The sequence below is a fragment of the Harpegnathos saltator genome, unplaced genomic scaffold (genome assembly GCF_003227715.2).
Source record: "Harpegnathos saltator strain DR-91 unplaced genomic scaffold, Hsal_v8.6 scaffold18, whole genome shotgun sequence".
Taxonomy (NCBI): Eukaryota; Metazoa; Arthropoda; class Insecta; order Hymenoptera; family Formicidae; genus Harpegnathos; species Harpegnathos saltator.
This window is the reverse complement of record NW_020229961.1, coordinates 554,701-574,010: the sequence shown is the minus strand read 5'-3', so window position 1 is coordinate 574,010 and position 19,310 is coordinate 554,701. Positions and strand designations below refer to the sequence as shown.

Genomic DNA, 19,310 nt, shown 5'->3' with positions numbered 1-19,310 from the left:
TATCGACGCGCTGCTTTGTATTTTGTGTTTTATACGGCTGTATCGAGACAACTGAATGCCAATGTCAATGCGTAGCTTCGCATGCTGTGCATGTTGCATAAACATTTTCATAATACGATAATACAATAAATAAATGTATGTGATATTAGCGACCCTATCTTCAATCTCCCGCCCCCCCCCCTCCCCAGCACGCGCAATGCGCAACGCGGACGCGCGCACGGCGAATCGCTTTGCTCGTTGTCGAGAATTTCTCTAGATGAAGAGTATATAACACGTCACCGCGCCAGCGCAGCCAACTCTCCGTTTCATCCGGCATCTCGCCTAGTCTTTCTCTCTCAGCGTGCTATTAGTAATGTGATACGACAAACATGACTCTATAAATATCGCTGGCTGTGCACCTTCTGCACGTAGTGGCGATAGAGAACGACGGCCTAGTTTTCCGTAACAGCAACTAAATGGAAAAGAAAAAAATCAATATAAAGCGATATCGGAGCGATTTCTGATGCAGCTTCGTTTCTGATCATCTCGTTGTCGCTGAAAACAACCGACGAGGATTTAGCGCTCGGTGTGTGAAAGTCTCGTGAAAGAGGACCGAAGGAGAAATGAAAAAAGTGTCGCTACCTCGCTTGATATTACGTAACTCGATATCTGAGAGTTATCTGAGAGATGATGCCATTCTGGTACGTTTCTGGCACGTTCCTGGCGTCCATTCTCATTCTCGTCTCATAGGGATTTTAGCGTTACTATCACGCTGAGAACCCTATGACCCGGCGGTAGTGTCGATACGGCCGTGGCGGTCGCAGGTCGTTGTTGTGCTTGAGCGTGTCGTCGTGCTCGAGTGCGACGTGATGCGCGAGTAAACGGCTTTCTGCTATCTGAAGTTGAAGATCCCCGCAGGTGCGCACATCATCGGGAATCATCATGGAAGAAGTTTTTCAGAACGGCAACTATCAGAGGGAGGCTAACGCCAACATGACCGCTGTTGAGACGCGGAAAGAGGTAAAGAAGCTTTAGTGTTGGCAAATCGATATCGTTGTTCTCTCTCTCTCTCTCTCTCTCTCTCTCTCTCTCGCTCTCTTTCGCTCTCTCTCGCTCTTTCATTCTGTCTTGTGCGGGTTTTGCGGTTCGTACTCGTCGGAGAGAGCGAACGCGACGCCGTTGCATATTTCTGCAAAATCGAATCTTTGCAAAATTGAGTAACTCGCGCGAGTGATGTCTTGAATTGGAAAATACTGTGGATTAATCGTAATCTGTAATAATTAAATCTGAATCACGAGCGGGCAAATGTATGTCGCGCAGCAATTATCGGAGCACCGCGCAGCGTCCTTTCAAACCGTGTCACTGACTCGCTGGCTCTCTCTCTCTCTCTCTCTCTCTCTCTCTCTCACTCGTTGAACTCGTCTGTATTTTCCTTGCTACGAATTGGCGACAACAACCGTGTCACGTATTATTGTTTGTACGTGATGCTTCATGTGCCGGTGACACATATCTTTCATGAATGACGAGGAAATGGATAGAATGCAGCAATAAACTTTGAAATTTGAGAGAATATCTCTTCGGGAAGTGTATTGAGTGTGTAATTGCGATATATTTCAGGATTGCCTGCTCGACCACATGGAGATCTCAATAGTCGAGGCTGAGAAACGAGCGAATAAAGCGCTTAATCTAAGAGAATTCTACACGGTATACCTCATTGAAACTAAGTAAGTAACAAAATAGAGGTATCAGTTACATAAATACAAAACAAATTATTGACAGAGCAATGTAGGCGCAGGTATATAATCAAATGAAACAATAGAATAATATCGTGTATAAATAAAACATCCACACACACACACACACCACTTTCGACACCGTCAATTACTATTTCTTTCTTTTCCTCCTCTTCTTTCTCTTTTCTTGTCATTACAGAGTCACTGATCCAGATTTCAAAAACGCGTTGATTAGAATAAGTTCATTATGGCGACGATATACCGAGTTCGAATTACTTCGTGCTTATTTGGAAATCTCTTATCCTTACATCGTATTACCGCCATTACCAGAGAAGAAAGTTCTCTATGCATGGCAAAAAGTAACAACCGACACGTTCGACCCAGATTTTGTCGATCGCAGAAGAGCTGGTCTCGAGGTATGCGTGTCCGGCATGTGCAATTACGCATGTACGCGTTACGATGAATAACACAGTTATTCGTGTGTAAAATATTTCTTGCAGAATTTTCTCATCAGAGTGGCGTCGCATCCCATATTGTCGCGCGACGAACACTTTATGGGATTTCTCCAGCGGAAGGACGGCTGGAGAGAGAGTGTCAAGGAAACAGGGTACCTGCAGATTGCAGAGTCGAAACTGAAAGCGCTTAGCGTAGCCGTGCGATTGAGGAAGCCGGATAAACGTTTCGAGACTATAAAGAATTATGGAATTGAGCTTCAGGTACGGTGAGAGAGTTTCGATTTAAACGGATGAGTACGACACCAAGCTTGGAAATGGCAATAGGACCAATTAATGCTCCATTATTACCCCTCATCCAGCAAAACTCTAATTAATGCGCAAGTGTCATCGGTATGGTTGTTTTGCAGAATAATTTGTGCAATCTCCTGCGAGTGCGCGCGCGACTCGTCGAGAAGCAACACAGTCTGTACAAGTTACATGCGAATTATGGTCGCGTCTTTAGCGAATGGAGTGCCATAGAGAGAGAGATGGGCGATGGATTGCAGGTATCTTTGTTGTAAAAATAATCTGCCATAGGCCGATATGCGAAAATACGAAAAATTTTCTCCGTTAATATCAAAAGTGATGTAGGGAGAAAGAGAGAGAGAGAGAGAGAGAGAGAGAGAGAGAGGGAGAGAGAGAGAGAGAGAGAGAGAAAAACAAACAAGAAAATGTAAAAAAAAGAATAAAATAAAAATCGCAGCCTAAGTATAAAGATTGCAAAACACCGCATTACAGCCTGTTTTCTTAGAAATCGGGACACTACTTGGACTCATTAGCGGCTACGATAGATACCACTCTCGAGGAGGAAGAACTTATAGCCGATCAGCTGAAGGAGTGGTTGTTTGGCGCGTCTGCCTTGCAAGCTGTGGTTAAACGTAGAGAAGCTCTACAACTGGCCAAGGACGAAGCCCACGATGCTTTAACCGCCGCGTTCGAACAGAAAGATAAAGTCATGCAAGGTATCGGAGTAGCATCTTTAAGGGAAGCACGATTCTCACGATGCGTAAGAAATGATTGAACATTCTGTGTTTCCAAGGTAAAGCCGGTCTGATGTCGCGCTTGTTCGGCTCCGTGGATACCGAGGAGGTTCGCGAGTTGAAGATCCTTCAGTTGGAACAGCGAATCGCACAGCACGACGACGCTGTGAAACAAGTCGACGAAGATTTAAAGTAAGACCACGCGATCGATCCAATCGCGATATTCCGGTTGGTTAAATGTGTGTGACTAGTTGACAAGCCCGATGTAAGCCCTTTGGCACTCGGTGTCTGTTTCCTTTTTTCTTTTTTTTTTTTTTCTTGTTTTTATAGGTCTTTCTCAATCAAAGCCATGATGGACATTGAGAGATTTCAACACCAAAAGGTCGTCGACTTGAAGGAGACTCTGGCGGCTTATTGCGTATTGCAATTCAAATTGGCCAGAAAGGTCAGTATGAATTTAATTTGTGTGTACACCTTGATACAGCTGATTGAACACGCTTCCTAACACGGTGATTGTTTTCATATTATTATTCATTGCGACACAGGGTCTCCAAGCGTGGCAGCACATTAAGGGTTGTCTCGAGAGTATGCCGTGAAAAGTCTCGTTGCGCTTTGCAAAAGCGCAGACTGTCGCAGAACAATAATCGTTTCCGCGTTTCCTTCTATCTCTCGTGCGAATTATACATTCCTGCATTTGTAAGTTTACTCATGCCGTATGTACTACGCTTATTATCATATTGATGTACATGATTGTTATCATTATTTAATGTCATATCTAGAAGATATACATAAATGTATGTATGTATGTATGTATGTGTGTACATATATATATATATATATATATATATGTGTGTGTGTATACATGAAGCATATATGATACATATGTATGTATGTATGTATATAATATAATTAATATTGGATATATAAAATTATGCCAAGACGTATTATTTAAATATTTATATTTATGTATTTAATAAGAACCACGCGCGCTTCACGCGGTCACGGCTAAGTGAATTATTGTACAAAAAATTAATAATGCGCGAGAGACCGTACTTAATAATGATGTAGAAATCGGAAAACAATGCAAATTATAACCGGTATAATTTGTATAATTTGTTACGCCCAAACGACGATAAACCTATTGCTGTCGCTAATAATTAATTTTTTATACACTATCGTTTCCATCGTTGAATAGGAATTCTTTCAATCCCCTTATCGCTGGTGAATATCGATGGGAAGCTCATTTCGTTAAGAGAAGGAAAAAAGAACTACATTTGATTTTCAAAACCACATGTACCAGATTCTGCTGCTGATCTAGTGCTCAACTGCAGACTCCCCTCAAGCGTGCACGACACAGAATTCATGTTATGATTATCGCCGCTATTATCTATTTCGCATATCGCATCTATTTCCATGCAGGGCGGTTGCTTTTCATATTATTTCCACATCACAAAAGTATTTGGCGTTTTTGGCGGCGATACGCGAGTTCCTTCCTTGAGTGTTTGCTTGAGTGAACTTGTTCGACCAGTTATTCCCATTGTACGGTGTACGGTCAGATAAACCGAATCACTTTAAATTTAATTTATTCGTACGTCTCTCACAATTGAATCTCTGATAAAGCGTCTCGTGAAAAATTCTATATAATATTATACACCAAATGATTGTATCATCATGTGTCTATACAATGACGATCTCGTCAACATTTCTCAACTCATTTCTCGGTTTTTTTTCCGTCGTATTTTTATGTAGCGAAAAATGTGTCTCATCGATCTCTGTATTCTTTTTTATATTTATTTCCTGTAAGCATCGTTATACTTATCATGTACTGTACATCTTTGTATATTATGTCCGGCTTTGTTACATGAGCAGATATAAATATACTCTGTATAATTCTCTGATTTGTGATTGCGCTTATTTACCGACAATTACAATTTTATGATGCTTGAATCTAATTTGTTTTCCACACTAAATTACGTGTAATCTGCACGAATAATGATACGCTGCTGAAAGTTTTCGGACGATGTACTTGCAGCTTGCAGCTTGCAGTCTGACAATTCTATCGCGAGCGATAAGAAAAAATACATTCGATATAAACTCAATGCGTTTATACATAAAACTCATGTGTACGTGTATTCGCTCGGTCTATTTTTGTTTTACCCAATCGTTCAATCGCAACGATGCATGTCGTGCGTTTTTGAAATATTTATCAACAGTTAAACGCATCGCGGAGTCTTTTCATCTTCAGACTTTCAGTCGACTTTATCGAAACGGCCTCTTTCGGAAATCTATTTTTCACCAATATGCGCGCTTCTGCTCAACTGTCAAAATATTAAAGGCAATTTGGCGTGAATTCTGATTTCATAAGAATTGCCGAAATAATTTCTTATATAGGACAGAGAAATGCATATTGTGTAAACGCATTATTTATATAAATCATATAAAGCGCGAACGTAATGCACTTGGTACGTGTAATATAAAATATTACAATAACATTTTCGCGTTTTTGTCAACTGAGAAGGAACTGTAGCCGATTTTTTCTCTCTCTCTCTCTCTCTCTCTCTCTCTCTTTCTCTGAGAGAAAAAGAGAATAAAGGATTGAACAAATTTACAACGTATTAAAATATGTCCCGTATAATTGAAAAATATCAATACTCGGAATCTACAACAACAATAATAATAATAATAACACACACATACACACACACAAACAAACAAACGATATTCAGTAAAATAGGCAAATTAAAATAAACAGTGATGATTATACAGTTGACAATTACAATTGTCTTGTTGTTATTAAGTAATATCACATGGTTTAAATTGAAAGGAGGAGAGAGAGAGAGAGAGAGAGAGAGAGAGAGAGAGAAAGAGAGAGAGAGAGAGAGAGAGGGAGGGTGAGAGAGAGGGGGGAGGAGAGGGAATTGTTAGAAAAGTCGCTAAATCTTACACACGTTACAATATACTCTTTACAACATGGCATTCCTTACAATAATACAAGATATTAACGAACGACTTTACAGGTAAGAACATTTTTACATTTTATTACAGGTTGTTGAGCACGATATTGAAAGCATACATATGCGATACCTTTTTTTTTAAAATGCTCGACATATTTTTCTCGACTATTGTTTATATTTTATATTGTACGTTTTACAAGTAAAATCGCTTATTTAATCGTCGCTGAGCGGGATTGTTGCCGGAATTTTATCATTATTATCCAAAATGATATACATTTTAATCACTTTTACATATTTCCGTAGCTTATTTTAAATGTGTGTATCACGTGTACATACGTATCACTCAATTCAATTCGCCTAATTGCTAAAACTTCTCTCAAAGACATGTCTGATGTTATGGTAATTATATGTACATGTATTTGTCACAGTATTTACGGACTCCATAAAAAATTTAGCACTTTGACATTTTTCAAGCGAAACGCGACATGAGGGAATGAAACGACATTCTCTATCTTATAATGCGATTCGTTGGGTGGAATTGGACAGAGAAAAAGACAGACGAGAGAGAGAGAGAGAGAGAGAGAGAGAGAGAGAGAGAGAGAAAAGAGGTAAACAGAATGAAATATAATCTGAAAAAGAAAACAAGTGTTTGAAACGTTAGCAAATGTATTTCTTTAGCACTCTTAAGGACTAAAGGAATTGTGATATCAGAAATATGGGGATTCGCAAAGTCAAAAAGATTGATTCGCGCGCGAAATGTTTATATTATTTGATATGAATCATTTCGACAGAGATAATTTATAAGGAAAACTCGCTTGGAGCGATCAATGAGGGTGTAGTCGAAGGAACTGTATCGCGGGATGATTTATGAGACAAATCGTGATATATTCTCCGATTTATAAAGTCGCAAGAAATATATCAGCGACGCAATATTTCTAACATGTATTTGCTCTTCGAGTTTGACCGATTCCCGCCGAGTGCACTCAGCAGCACGCGGCAATCGCGAAAAAAACTGTTTTGCAAGTTCGCTCGGCGTGTTTGTATGTCGAAATGTCAAACGTCGATATTAATGGATTCTCGTTTCTCCGACATAAAGTTTGTTGGTCGTAATTTTTCTCAATATTAATTTCTCTACGAATTTCTACAGAGTCGCGTGTCACAAATCGAGTTGTCGCTTGTTTCAGTCTGTTGTAAGACTCTTCTACTTCTTCTACTTTTTCGTCTTCTTCTTCTTCTTCTTCTTCCTCTTCCTCTTCTTCTTCATCTTCTTCCTTTGCTTTTTCTTTTATGAGTAGATTCTCCTCGGTAGAGTACACTTTACACTCGTTACTTTACACTCTTTTCCTTGCTCTGTGTCTGTTTCCTCAGATATCCCGTTTCAAACCTCCAACTTTCTCGCAAGTCGCAAACGTTTGAGCGAGTAGTTGATAGTAGCCGATATTGTGTCCAGACACGTTACGTCGGATTTCATCCCCCTCAAGACTGCCTCAAACTGCGTTCGTCAGTCATGGTGATGCTCGTAGGTCTTCAATCAGACGACAATAGTTGGTTCGATCGTCGACGGGGAAGACGCGGGTCTTCTTCAAGATCTCAGCTTGCACACGGCCGCGTTGTTCTCACACAGGCCGGTTGTCGGCGTCGCGCATGTCATGCCACATCGTCATGGCTAGCTCCTCGCGACGACTCGTGGCGGACTCGTCGAGTACACGATCCTCGACCATCGTCGACCTCCCGGAGAACTTGAGGACCTTTAGCCCCGGCAGCCACTTGAACGGCATCCACCATTTCTTGTCGGAACCGACGTTAGCGCCGGACACGGCCCTGCACCTTGCGCTCGTCGTTCTCGACCGCGGGACAGCGTCCTGATCGTCCGCGTTGCGGACCGATCCGCGGCTCTCTCGCCATTTACGATGCCCGTTACTCGGTGGCCGCGTCGAGCCGGACTCGAGCGGATTCGCGACTCTCGGAGCTTGGTCCTGACTCGCGGCTTCGTGGCCGGAATTTCCTGAACCGTCCGTACTATCCGCCACCATGCCGGATTCTCGGCCGGTCGCCGCTGTCCTCGAATTGTAAGCGCCAATCGTGCGCTGCTGGGACCGGGACAGGCTGGAGTACGATCGTTGCTCGTGACGCGTTGGCAGCCCGGGAAATCTGCAGCTTCCGGACAATGTCTCCTGAAACATGTGTAAGTCGAGTCAGTTGTTCGCACAGAGATGACATTTCGAGGGAGAAACGCACGCACGCCGTATGTTTCACTCACCATGAACGCCATGCGAAATTTGTTCGACATGATGTTATAAAGGATCGGATTGATCGTTGTGGATACGTAATAGAGAACACCCGACACGTAGGTCATCAAGAGATAGAGGAACTCCATCCATGGACCGTTCGACGTCATGTGATCCTCCTTATTGGTTCCGTATATAGCGACCAGTCGTTGCACGTGAAACGGCGCCCAACAGATGAAGAACGCTATGACGACCGCGACTGCAACATTTTGCAAACGCTCTCGTGAATATTCGTTTCTCCGCGTTAAACCGCAGCTCGTTCGCGCAGTAGTTGAGATGGCGCTCGCGCGCCGTGTACATGCGCGCGAGTTTCTTCTTTCTTTTTCTTTTTCCTTTTAGTAAATTATTACTCGCGAGGTGATTCGAACGTGAACATCGTCGCTAACGTGCGCTCACAATTCCCGACGACTCGCTCGTGAATTGACGTCATTGAGCGATGATTACTAGCATAATGAATCAAATGTCACGGTCGGAAGTATATCGCGGAAGTTAACTGCTCTGCTAGACTCGTTATACATACTCTGTAGACACATTTGTGCATGAGAATCTCATCGGGTTTGTGCAAACGATATATAACTATCGTTGTTGCTTAATGCAAATGCATCGCATCCGCGCATGGATTTCCTATAGATCTAGATCCAGATAATTGCTCGGACATACATTACGACGCGACACTTTGAATTCTTGCTTAACTGTGCCATTATTATATATTATCACGTTATCGCAGAGAGGATATCGGTGCATTTTTCCTTCTCTTTCTCATCGTCTTCGATACCTCGTGCATTTTTATTGCATCTATCAGTCCTCACGATTCTCACGGACGCGTACATTACAGCTGAATCGTTTCTCGATCACGGTCTCTGACGAGTGTTAATTTAAATGCGTTGTCGTGATCGGAACTCTACTTCTCGATACGATATCGCTAGAGTTTCCAATCTCGGGTACAATTTAGGATCCCGGGATTTCGGGATTTTTTGGATTCCATCCCGAGATCCCGGGACTAATCCCGGGATTATATACGTATATATATATATAAAGAAAGAAACAAGGAATATTTACAAATAATAGAATTATTTTATTTATAGAACGTTCATAGACTTTTATGAACATTATGACAAACAAAACGTAAAATTTCAATAAAAATGAAAGCAACTTACATGATGAATGATTGCACAAAAACCGTTAAAAAATAAAGTTTCCGTAATAAAAATAAAAATAATTATTTCTTCCTTTTCACATTTGAAAAAGCGACTTTAAAAATAATAAAACATAAATTTTGTTAAAAAATATCTGATCGAGGATCCCGGATTCGAGTCTGTGTTGCGACAGTTTATGCCGCGAAATTTAAAATAGAAAACTCCCTTAATATTTAAAACAAATAAAAATAATACATGGAATTAAATTTAAAATATAAATACACATTTCTCTCTAGCTCTAAGTGCTCTAAAACATCAGTAATAATAAGTAATAATTATTATAAAGTAAAACTTTTGTAAAACGTAAGTATATTATACAGACACTAAGCATTAAATTTTGAAATCCCGAAATCCCGGGATTTGTGATGTTGAATCCCGAGTATTTTCGGGACCAAAAATTTGGCCGGGATCCGGGATTCCGGGATTGGGTACCCTAGATATCGCATTCCTACTTCGTCGTTCGTTGCTTATATATTTTGTGTAATATGCAGTGTTATATATTGTGACTGTTCTATTTCATTTCTTCCGTTATTCATTTTATTTCATTTTATTTTATCAGATAAATCGGTAAAGGTTCCGTCCATCTAGCGGCAAATAGCTGCAGCTAGAACCGTCGTTAACCTCTAATGTCTAAACGAAGCTTAATGGTTTGTCTTGACGTCTGTCAATAACATTCAATACATAAAGGTATACGTTTGCATCAATAACATTGTTTTTCGCTGCATCGAAAATGTCGAAATTTGAGCCAAATAAGCGTCATTCGCGCAAAGTATTAATCTTTTGCTTCATTTGGAAGAAAGCTGCAGCTGAGAAGCTCATCGAATGCTTGTAGAAGTTTATGACGATAATATTCCTTCCTGTAAAACATGCAGTGAATGGTTTCGAAGCTTTCGACGAAAAGTCGTGATTTTGATGTAGAGGACAAAGAATGTTCTGGACGGCCAAGAGTATTCCAAGACGAAGAATTGGTGGCAGGCATTGGTGGACGAAGACCCATGTCAAACGCAAAAGCAACTTGCAGAAGCGTTAAATTGTGCTCAATCTGTCATTTCCGATTGTTTGAAAGCTTTAGGAAAGATTTACAGGGAATTTAGTGGGACATAGTGGGTTCCGTATGAACTGAAGCCTAAGAGACATTGAAAGGCGGCAAACTGCCGCCTGCGAAATTCTGCTTGTTAGGCAAACAAAGAAAGGGGTTTTTACATCGTATCATCACTGGGGATGAAAAATGGATTTATTCTGACAACCCCAAACATCGAGAAACTATTTGCGATCCCGGCCGACCCTCAACGCCAAAGTCGACGCCAAAGCGGAATATCCAGCGGAAAGAAGACGATGCTTTGTATTTGGTGGGATCAGAAGGGTGTGCTGTAGCATGAGCTGTTGAAAAGTGGTCACAAACAGCCACAAGGGATCTTTGCAGAGAACAAGTGATCCGTTTGAGCCGAGCATTGCACGGAAAACTAGACTAGAATACGAAACGAGACAGCATAAAGTGATTTTGCTTTCGATGACAACGCTCGGCCTCTCACGTCGCAAAATCTGTCAGGGAAACGTTAGAAGCACTTAGCTGGGAAGTGTCACCCCATGCGACTTATTCACCAGACTGTGCCCCTTCCGACTACAACGGTGCTTCGGTCGACGGCACACGCACTTGCACGCACTGACGATTCATGCTTCCTCAATTCTTACGAAGACGTCGAAAAATGGCTTTCTGACTGGATAACCTCCTGAATATGAGTCATTCTTTCGCCGCCGTGGAATTCGCTTGCTGACCGAAAGATAGAAAAAAGTCATCGCTAACGATGAACAATGTTTGAACAATGATTGATGTACTTGTTCATTTTGTCTCTTAAATAAAGCCATACGTTTTGCAAAGTAAAAAAAAAGAAGAAAACGGACGGAATCCGTTTCCGATTGACCTAATACATCGCTTACGCAATCTCTTTCGCATATGCGCTCTCATTTGATTTTTAAACCAAAGCCCTCGATGCGCCCTCGATCGCAATGAATATTGCATGCGTATATGCATATATTCATGCTTACAATTATCGCGCCGTCATTCTAAAGTCGCGCGATCTTGTATATTTCTACAGATAATTGTGCCATTCGGTTTCGAAGCGCAGGTTCGAATCTCGATGAATCGCGCGTGAATTGCAGTTTCTCGAAGGATATATGCAAAGGTTGCATCATTGTAGCAGAAAAAGAGTTGTACGCTCCGTTTCGCATAACGCGATCCGAACGTAGTTGCGCCGAGCTTTGTCGGCACGATAGATTTGTGCCGATTCTCAATTTGTCAATTTCATCGGATCGGATATCGTTTGTACATTATGACTCGATGATGACTCGATACTCGAGCATCCCTGTCCGCGCGAATAGTCGCTTCATTGAACGCTTCAGAGACCCAGGAGAGACAATTGCAATACGACATTGCAATTGTTCCGTCGTAACGGAGGTCGATGAAAGGATTCACAATTAGTTGAAATGCGCAATCTTATCGTGTGTTTGTCCGGATAAACAAAATTGTTATTAGTAATCTCGGAGCGGAAGGGAGTTTCCGAGGGGAACAGAATTGCTGAATAACTCTTGAATCTTTTTTTATCCGCGCACACGGATGTGCGCACACGGATGTCCTTTTTTGCGAGCTATACTCGGAACCTTTTCATCAACATGTAAATAATACGTAATTGACCTGCTGCGTACGATGCGGCCGAAGAATATGTTTGTAATTATCTACCACTGGACGTAATTATATTTTATCCACTTATATTGCCTACCCAACATCTGTTATTTCATAATAATAATAAATATCGTTATATTATGTCACTGTGTGTCGCATAATTGCAGTGTAATGCGCATTTGCCACACGATGAGTCGCGTGACTGCTTCCGCACGCGTTTTCTTTCTGTATTTTCGTTACGCATATGTGTATGTATTAGTTTGTCCTTAGGAAAATAACTTTACGCAATTAAATTTCGTGCTGTGAAATCGATCACTCCTTGTTACGCGTAACGACGGATCACATACTGAACAAATTTGTTTTATTGTCATGCAATATGATACATGATACCAGCCAACCAGGAAGTGGAGGATACCCTCCACTGTGACGCGCAATTAATTAAGTCGATATTGGTGCATTTGTTCCGCGGTTTTGCCGCGACGAATGATTACTCTTTCGTTGGTAAAGGAGAAAAAAGCGACCACGACAGCGTCCGCGTCACGTTTACAAGCGATAGATACTGCCTTTTTGATGAATGTGCTCCTAACCTAATATCTCGTCGCGTAAGCAACTCAAATCTCGGCACTTGTGTCGAGCCGGTGATTGGAGTCGAATGATTGGGATTATTGAACTCGGGGCTTATGCCAATCGTCGCCAATGCGATGCGAATACAATTGAGCTAACGTTCGACACGGAAGTGAATTTTTGTATGTCGCGCTTATACCTCTCTCCGTATCTCCGTATCTACCATATATAAAGAAGTTGGCATCTCGCTCGCTACTCACTCTTACGATCTAATTGATATTTCACGCGGTTAACGGTGTCCAGCGCACGAGAGCGCACGTACAAATTTCTCAATAGCAGCAAACGCCACGAGCTTCTGGCTTGTGCTAACAGAGATGCGGACATGATGCAAAGATAATAACCAACTTGTCATTCCATCTAAACTGTTATTTAATAATAATGTACACGCGCCATTTATTATTATTTATTACTTGAAATAATGTAGAATAATTGTGCTATTGGGATCACTATTTGCAAAATGATTCGCGACAAACAAACGCGGGTTTGTATAGTTTGTATTTTAAAATTATTTGGTATAGATGATACATGCTCGTACAGATGATCTGATGTAAAGCTGGCATTCTGGGACTCTTTTCTCTTTCGTTTGCGGCAAAGTGGGCAAACGAAATCTCATCTCTTGTCACACACGAGTCGAAAAAAGTCAGTCATGACTTGCACGACGAATATAATAACAAAGAAGAAAAATTGATAAATAAATCCGCAGGCTGGAAGAGATCCACCACCCGCCCGTGAAAAGACGACTCTCCTCGGAGGACGGAGGATGATGATTTGCAATCAAGCGCAATCAAATTATTCTTTTCCTTTCTTCGCTTCTTCCTTCGCACTTTCGCGTTTCGATTAACCCGATTACACGAGTCTCACCAAGATATCAATAAAAGATCGCGCAATTCTAGCGCAAAATGGCCGGAAACTCTCATTCGCGTTATTGAGCCACATCGCTACGTCTACGAGGCGATGTGGTTCGGCACGTGAATTACACGAAAAAATGTACACATAATTGTGAATGTAATTTTGCCGAGATTGTTGCCGAGAGATTTAGGATATTTTGTACTCTTTCGGTATCAGAGGTGCGCAATCATACATGCAGAAGCCGCACAAGTCAACACATAAATGTCAGACACAATACATCGGTTAACCATAAGTTAACCGAGAGAGCCCATCGAAAATTCGATGTGATACCGGATTACGTCAATTGAATGCAACATTTGCATTACAACAAGATTTACATTACAATCAAATTTACATCACATTATGATAATATACATTATCCGAGGCACTAACACAATGTTATTTTTCTCTACACCCAAAATAAGCTACTTCTTTTCAACACTGAGAGAGAGAGAGAGAGAGAGAGAGAGAGAGTGAGAGAGTGAGAGAGGGGAGGGGCGGGAGACAGTGTTAAAACTGTTATATCATCTAAATATTATTTACACCGAGATGTTTCCTTCCAATGTCAAGTCGGAAGATTTAAGATTTGACTCGATAACGGACATAACGGAAGAAAAGTCCATCTCGGTGTGAAATCAGTGGGTGTATCGTATTCCTTCTTTCTTTTCATCTCTTTATCTAGTCTTCGGTAACCTCTCTCTCTCTCTCTCTCTCTCTCTCTCTCTCTCTCTCTCTCTCTCTCTCTCTCTCTTTCTCTCTTTATCGACGTTTTTCTTGTTGATGCGATTCCTCTTTTTTATCTATGTTATCGGTCGAGCAATGAAAACGACCACATTCGTTCTTCTTTCGCCAACACGTATTTCTCCGTTCACGATTAGCAGGACGCGTAAACAAGAACGATGTTGAATATTCAAACTCACGTGAATTATTCGACGCTGTTGGGAAAATTTCCGATACTTTGCGGACCGTCGATTGTCGACCACATTGTCACAATCGCGATCAATTTTACATGGCCAGTTTCACATTGATCAATTTTACATGGAATTTGTTTATTTGTTTCATCGCGTCGTGTCGTTTATATAGACATGATGAATATACACAGGGTGTCCGCGATCTTTTGGAAACGCGAAAAATCGTGAAGATTTATCAGATCGAACTGAGAAGAAAAGCCAAATACCATTTTGCAAATAATAAACGTAAATTTTCAAGTTCAATCAATTAAAAGAGCTTTAAGAGCTATGTGCTCGTTTCCAATTATTAATAACCTAATAAATATTGCGATTTTTGCAAAATGGTACTTGATTTTTTTTCTCAGTTTGATCTGATTAATCTTTACAATTTTTCGTTTCCAAAAGATCTCGAACACCCAAGTGATAATGGATATATATATATATATATCCATTATCACTTACGAATTACAGATCATGCTGTGTGCAAAAATATGTGGTTATCGTGTACGGCGTAATCCTCTCTGTTTGAGTAAACTGAATATATCGCTAACGAACTCGCTCAAGCCAACAAGTCGATTAAAAGTTTAATTAAAAGACCGTGCGTGCGCGCGCGCGTATGTGTGTGTATCTTACGGATTGGAACAGCTTCTCGTCGCGGTTATAAGGCGATACCTTCGATCGAACGAAAGTGATACGCGTTGTCGAGCTTTTGTCGAGGATTTTATCGACAAACTGTAATCACACACGAGTTTCGCCGGCAACCCTTCTTCTCCGCCATTGCGGATCGATACCTTGTCATCTCAATCACATGTTTATATTTACGATGATGTCAGACTACTTTGCTTCCCGAAGACATACAATTTGCGCGTCCTCGAACGGTACGATGAAATTAATTCGCGATTATTTTCATGTTCATATTCGTTCACATTCGGTACTTTACTCATACTTGGTACGACTTTGATAAGAGAAGCTAGAATTAGATTTCATTTACGCGCTCCTAATTTAATTTGCGTTTAACACAATCGTCAATTTGTATCGCCAGCGTCGGCAAGTACATGATCCTTCTCGTGTGCGACGACGAAATGGGACTAGTCTAGTTGTATCGATCAAATGTAATTGCATGTCGCTCGCATTAAATGGATGATGCCTCATCATACGCGATCGGATGACAAGCGCTATTGTCATTTGACGACATGCCTTATTAGATTCGCGCGCAATGATAAGCAATTACCCGGAGGTTCAAGAATGCGCTACAATGGATACAATTGTGTCTGTTATTTTCTTTCGCTTTTCTTTTTCCTTTCCTTTTAATCGCAGGCGGCATCTTATCCAAATATGATGATAATCAATCGTGCGAAAGTTTCACCAAGGTGAAGGATGTCTAGACAGGCTTACACAACACGGGAGTCGTCGGGAAGATCGTCGTTTACGATGTCTTTGGGAAAGATAAACTAAAGAGAGAGAGCCGTCCGAGAGTACTCGTAAGTATCACATATCTCCTCAATTGTTTGTATTTCTTCTCAATTTACCGTTCCGCGAAGTGAAAAGTAAAAATCAACGACCGTTTTAATGTACTGCCGGAGAATTTTGTAGTTTTGCGGCCACATTGGCTGCAAAAGTATAACGATGAATAACAAAGTAAGAAGCGATAGGCAAAACACAACCTCCTTAGAAGGGGGTGTCGAAAGCGAGAGCTCGAGAGAAGAGTCGATCGTTGGTTATCGCGCGAGTTTCAGTGGCTTCGATCGTAGCTCGATGATATATATAGCTTTGTAGATTGAGCTATCGTCGCGTCGTGTACAGTTGAATCTCAGATGCTCCGTAAGTAAGAGTCCTGCGCTGAGTGAGCTCTCTAAGAAGCGGCCGCCGATGCCGCCGTGATGCCGATGCGGACGAAACGTTGATCTTACTTGGCGAGTGGCTCGTAAAGAAGGAACTGTCTCTGTGTGTTTGTGCTACGCAAATAAAATCAATGCAGTCCAAAAGTCCGCGAGAAACATCTGCTCTCTCTCTCTCTCTCTCTCTCTCTCTCTCTCTCTCTCTCTCTCTCTCTCTCTCTCTCTCTCTCTCTCCCTCTCTCTCTCTCTCCCCGCATTGGACACAAGAACATCGTAAGCGGATCGATCTGAATGAATAGAATAATAATTAGAAAAATCACGAGTGCGAGAGTCGGTAATCCGCGCTACCGACGCGGATTTGCGACGCGTGTTGCACGAGCGTCTTTGGAAAGTAACAGTGAAGTACTGGTATCGATCAGGACAGGATAGGACAGGTCGAAAGCGCCTACCGTGGCGAATGCTGAAAAATCAATACTTCATCACTTTCGCAATCAATAGTACTAGAGAGAAAACACTTGAGCACTCTGAGCAAAGTCGAGCAAAGGAGAGAAACGGCTCACCCAGCATCTTCAGCACCCTCCTGGTCGATCTACCGGGATGGTGTCTGCAGTTCCTCGTCGACTCGACCCTGCCGGGCACACTGTTGTTCATCATGTTCGACCTTCTGAGCTTGAGGCCGATGAGCGCGTAGAGAACCGTGATCATGCACATCGGCATGACGAAAAACAGAAACGTGGAGAGCTCGAAGGAATGTTCGATGATGTTCCGCTTGACCGTGCACATGATCAAGTCGGGATTGCGGCTGTGTCGCACCACGCCGAACTGCAGAGCCTGCGGCAACGCGAACGACAAGGCTACCAGCCATATCACTAGGATCAGCCTGATCGCGCGCGACAGTTTTGACAGAGTCTGCGAGAGGAACGGGTGGCAGATCGCGACGTATCGCTCTACGGTGAAGGCGGCGATGGTGAGGACCGACGCGTTCGCCGACGTCTCCGAGGCGAGGCCGCGCAGCACGCAAAAGCCCTCGCCGAAGATGTAGGGGTACTTGCACCAGACCAGGTACATCTCCGCCGGCAAGCCTGACACCAGCAGCAACAGGTCCGACACAGCCAGACTGAAGAGGTAGTAGTTGGTGGCGGTGTGCATAGACTTGTTGCGCGCGATCACGATGCACGTGCTGACGTTGCCGACGATACCGGTGAGGAAGATGGACGCGTAAATAACGGTCACCGGTATCACTATGAACAACGAGTCGCGATACGAACTGGAAGGCAGATGCTCCACCACGGCGGATTCCACGGCGGTGTACGTGTCGTTGAAATCAGGGGAGGTCGTCGCGCGATCCATTCTGCTTCCGACGCTCGCTCTGCTCCTAAAGAGGAATCCTCTGCTTGTCGCCGGCCATCCTGGACCGCACTGTCGCGCGCGACATTTTTCCCTCCTTAGATTAGTCTTTTCCACGAGTCACTCTCAGAAAGAACTCTAACTCGTTCTCGGTTCTTGGTTCACATATGACCGCTCAAACAAGCCACTCGACCTTGTTGTTGAATCAAAGCCGCGGGATAACCTTCATCCCTACCGATCCTCCCCATCGATCCGAGTTTGTTCCTGTTCCTTCCGAATTTATACATCCGCGGAGAGTATCTCTCTCTCTCTCTCTCTCTCTCTCTCTCTCTCTCTCTCTCTCTCTCGCGCGCGCACTCGTTCGCTCCGGGCTCCTCCGCCGAGTATGACACTGACAGTCCAGAGCACGTGGTGGTCTCACAAGTTGGTGTTGCGCGCGTGGCGATAACCTACGCTACAGCTTCCTTCCTCTCTTCCTTCCTTTACGGAGAGAGAGAGCCGAGATACTCTTTTCCTCTCTCTCTCTCTCTCTCTCTCTCTCTCTCTCTCTCTCTCTCTCTCTCTCTCTCTCTCTCTCTCCCCCCCTCTCTCTCTCTCTATATATATATATATCTCTCTCTATCTCTCTCACGATGACGGACCGTCACCGGCGCTGGCCGAATCACGACTGAACCGCGACGCATCGAACAACGCCATCAGGCAGGTTCAGCGCTGCCGTCCTCACGCCGAGCTTGCTCCCGACGACATCAAGTTCTCTGTAGAATTCCAGAGTTTCTCGTTTTGCATCGCTCTTTTTTCTCTGATACGAGTAACGAGTACGAGCGACTGAATGCGAGCTCCAAGACGCCTTTTACCTCACCTTTCGTGTCACGAGATTCATCTGTTTTTTATGGCGGGATTTATTCACGGCTGAAAAATTCCACGGATATACATCTGTCGTTAAATTGGATTATATTTATACATTTATTCAGCTACTCTGGGGGAAAGATACTTGCGGATCTTCTCCTTTACTACAAGTATGTCTATCCTAACTTTTTATTACGATAAATTCTTATACTGTCCACAGCTTGCTTCTAAATTAACCGTCGCCGCTAAATTACATTCGTGTGTGCGTGCCATTTTAGACCTTGCTTTAAAAGGACGAGAAGGGATATTCCATTTTTGAGATTTATTAACGCGTATCGCTGATCGTCAGTCGATGATGACCAATGGTCGTTTCCGCAGGTGACTTTGTTTTTATACTCGCGTACTCAACTAGTAATTAGCTACGACAGTTTGTCAACATGAACATATCGATGATTGATTATTTTTGTGCTAAATTACAGATATGAAAATGAGAGAGAGAGAGAGAGAGAGAGA

The 19,310-nt window shown here is 42.6% G+C and overlaps 2 protein-coding genes across 2 annotated transcripts; one reads left to right on the top strand and one right to left on the bottom strand.

Annotated features, from left to right (window-relative positions):
- The first annotated feature begins 678 nt into the window (after positions 1-678).
- On the top strand, positions 679-3,972 carry LOC105181289 (sorting nexin-4). The gene is made up of 9 exons (XM_011137960.3): positions 679-999; positions 1,597-1,703; positions 1,912-2,128; positions 2,213-2,428; positions 2,575-2,712; positions 2,958-3,168; positions 3,246-3,378; positions 3,517-3,631; positions 3,732-3,972. Exons 1-9 carry the CDS (start codon positions 922-924, stop codon positions 3,780-3,782), a joined length of 1,266 nt encoding a protein of 421 aa, XP_011136262.1. The 5' UTR covers positions 679-921; the 3' UTR covers positions 3,783-3,972.
- Positions 3,973-6,747: 2,775 nt separating this feature from the next.
- LOC105181290 (Pyrokinin 1 receptor) lies at positions 6,748-18,460 on the bottom strand. Its single transcript, XM_011137961.3, has 3 exons — positions 17,165-18,460; positions 8,401-8,627; positions 6,748-8,314 (listed from the first exon to the last, which is right to left on the bottom strand). The coding sequence occupies exons 1-3, from the start codon at positions 17,952-17,954 to the stop codon at positions 7,757-7,759; spliced, it is 1,575 nt and encodes a 524-aa protein (XP_011136263.1). The 5' UTR covers positions 17,955-18,460; the 3' UTR covers positions 6,748-7,756.
- Positions 18,461-19,310: the final 850 nt, after the last annotated feature.

Excerpts from the sequence above, each read along its gene's own strand:
- LOC105181290 (XM_011137961.3), bottom strand. The coding sequence starts at position 17,954 with ATGGATCGCGCGACGACCTCCCCTGATTTCAACGACACGTACACCGCC. Across the intron at positions 8,628-17,164 it reads GAGGGTGCTGAAGATGCTGG|TCGCGGTCGTCATAGCGTTC; the intron begins GTGAGCCGTTTC and ends AAAATGTTGCAG. Across the intron at positions 8,315-8,400 it reads AATTTCGCATGGCGTTCATG|GAGACATTGTCCGGAAGCTG; the intron begins GTGAGTGAAACA and ends CACATGTTTCAG.
- LOC105181289 (XM_011137960.3), top strand. The coding sequence starts at position 922 with ATGGAAGAAGTTTTTCAGAACGGCAACTATCAGAGGGAGGCTAACGCC. Across the intron at positions 1,000-1,596 it reads CTGTTGAGACGCGGAAAGAG|GATTGCCTGCTCGACCACAT; the intron begins GTAAAGAAGCTT and ends GATATATTTCAG. Across the intron at positions 2,129-2,212 it reads GCAGAAGAGCTGGTCTCGAG|AATTTTCTCATCAGAGTGGC; the intron begins GTATGCGTGTCC and ends TATTTCTTGCAG.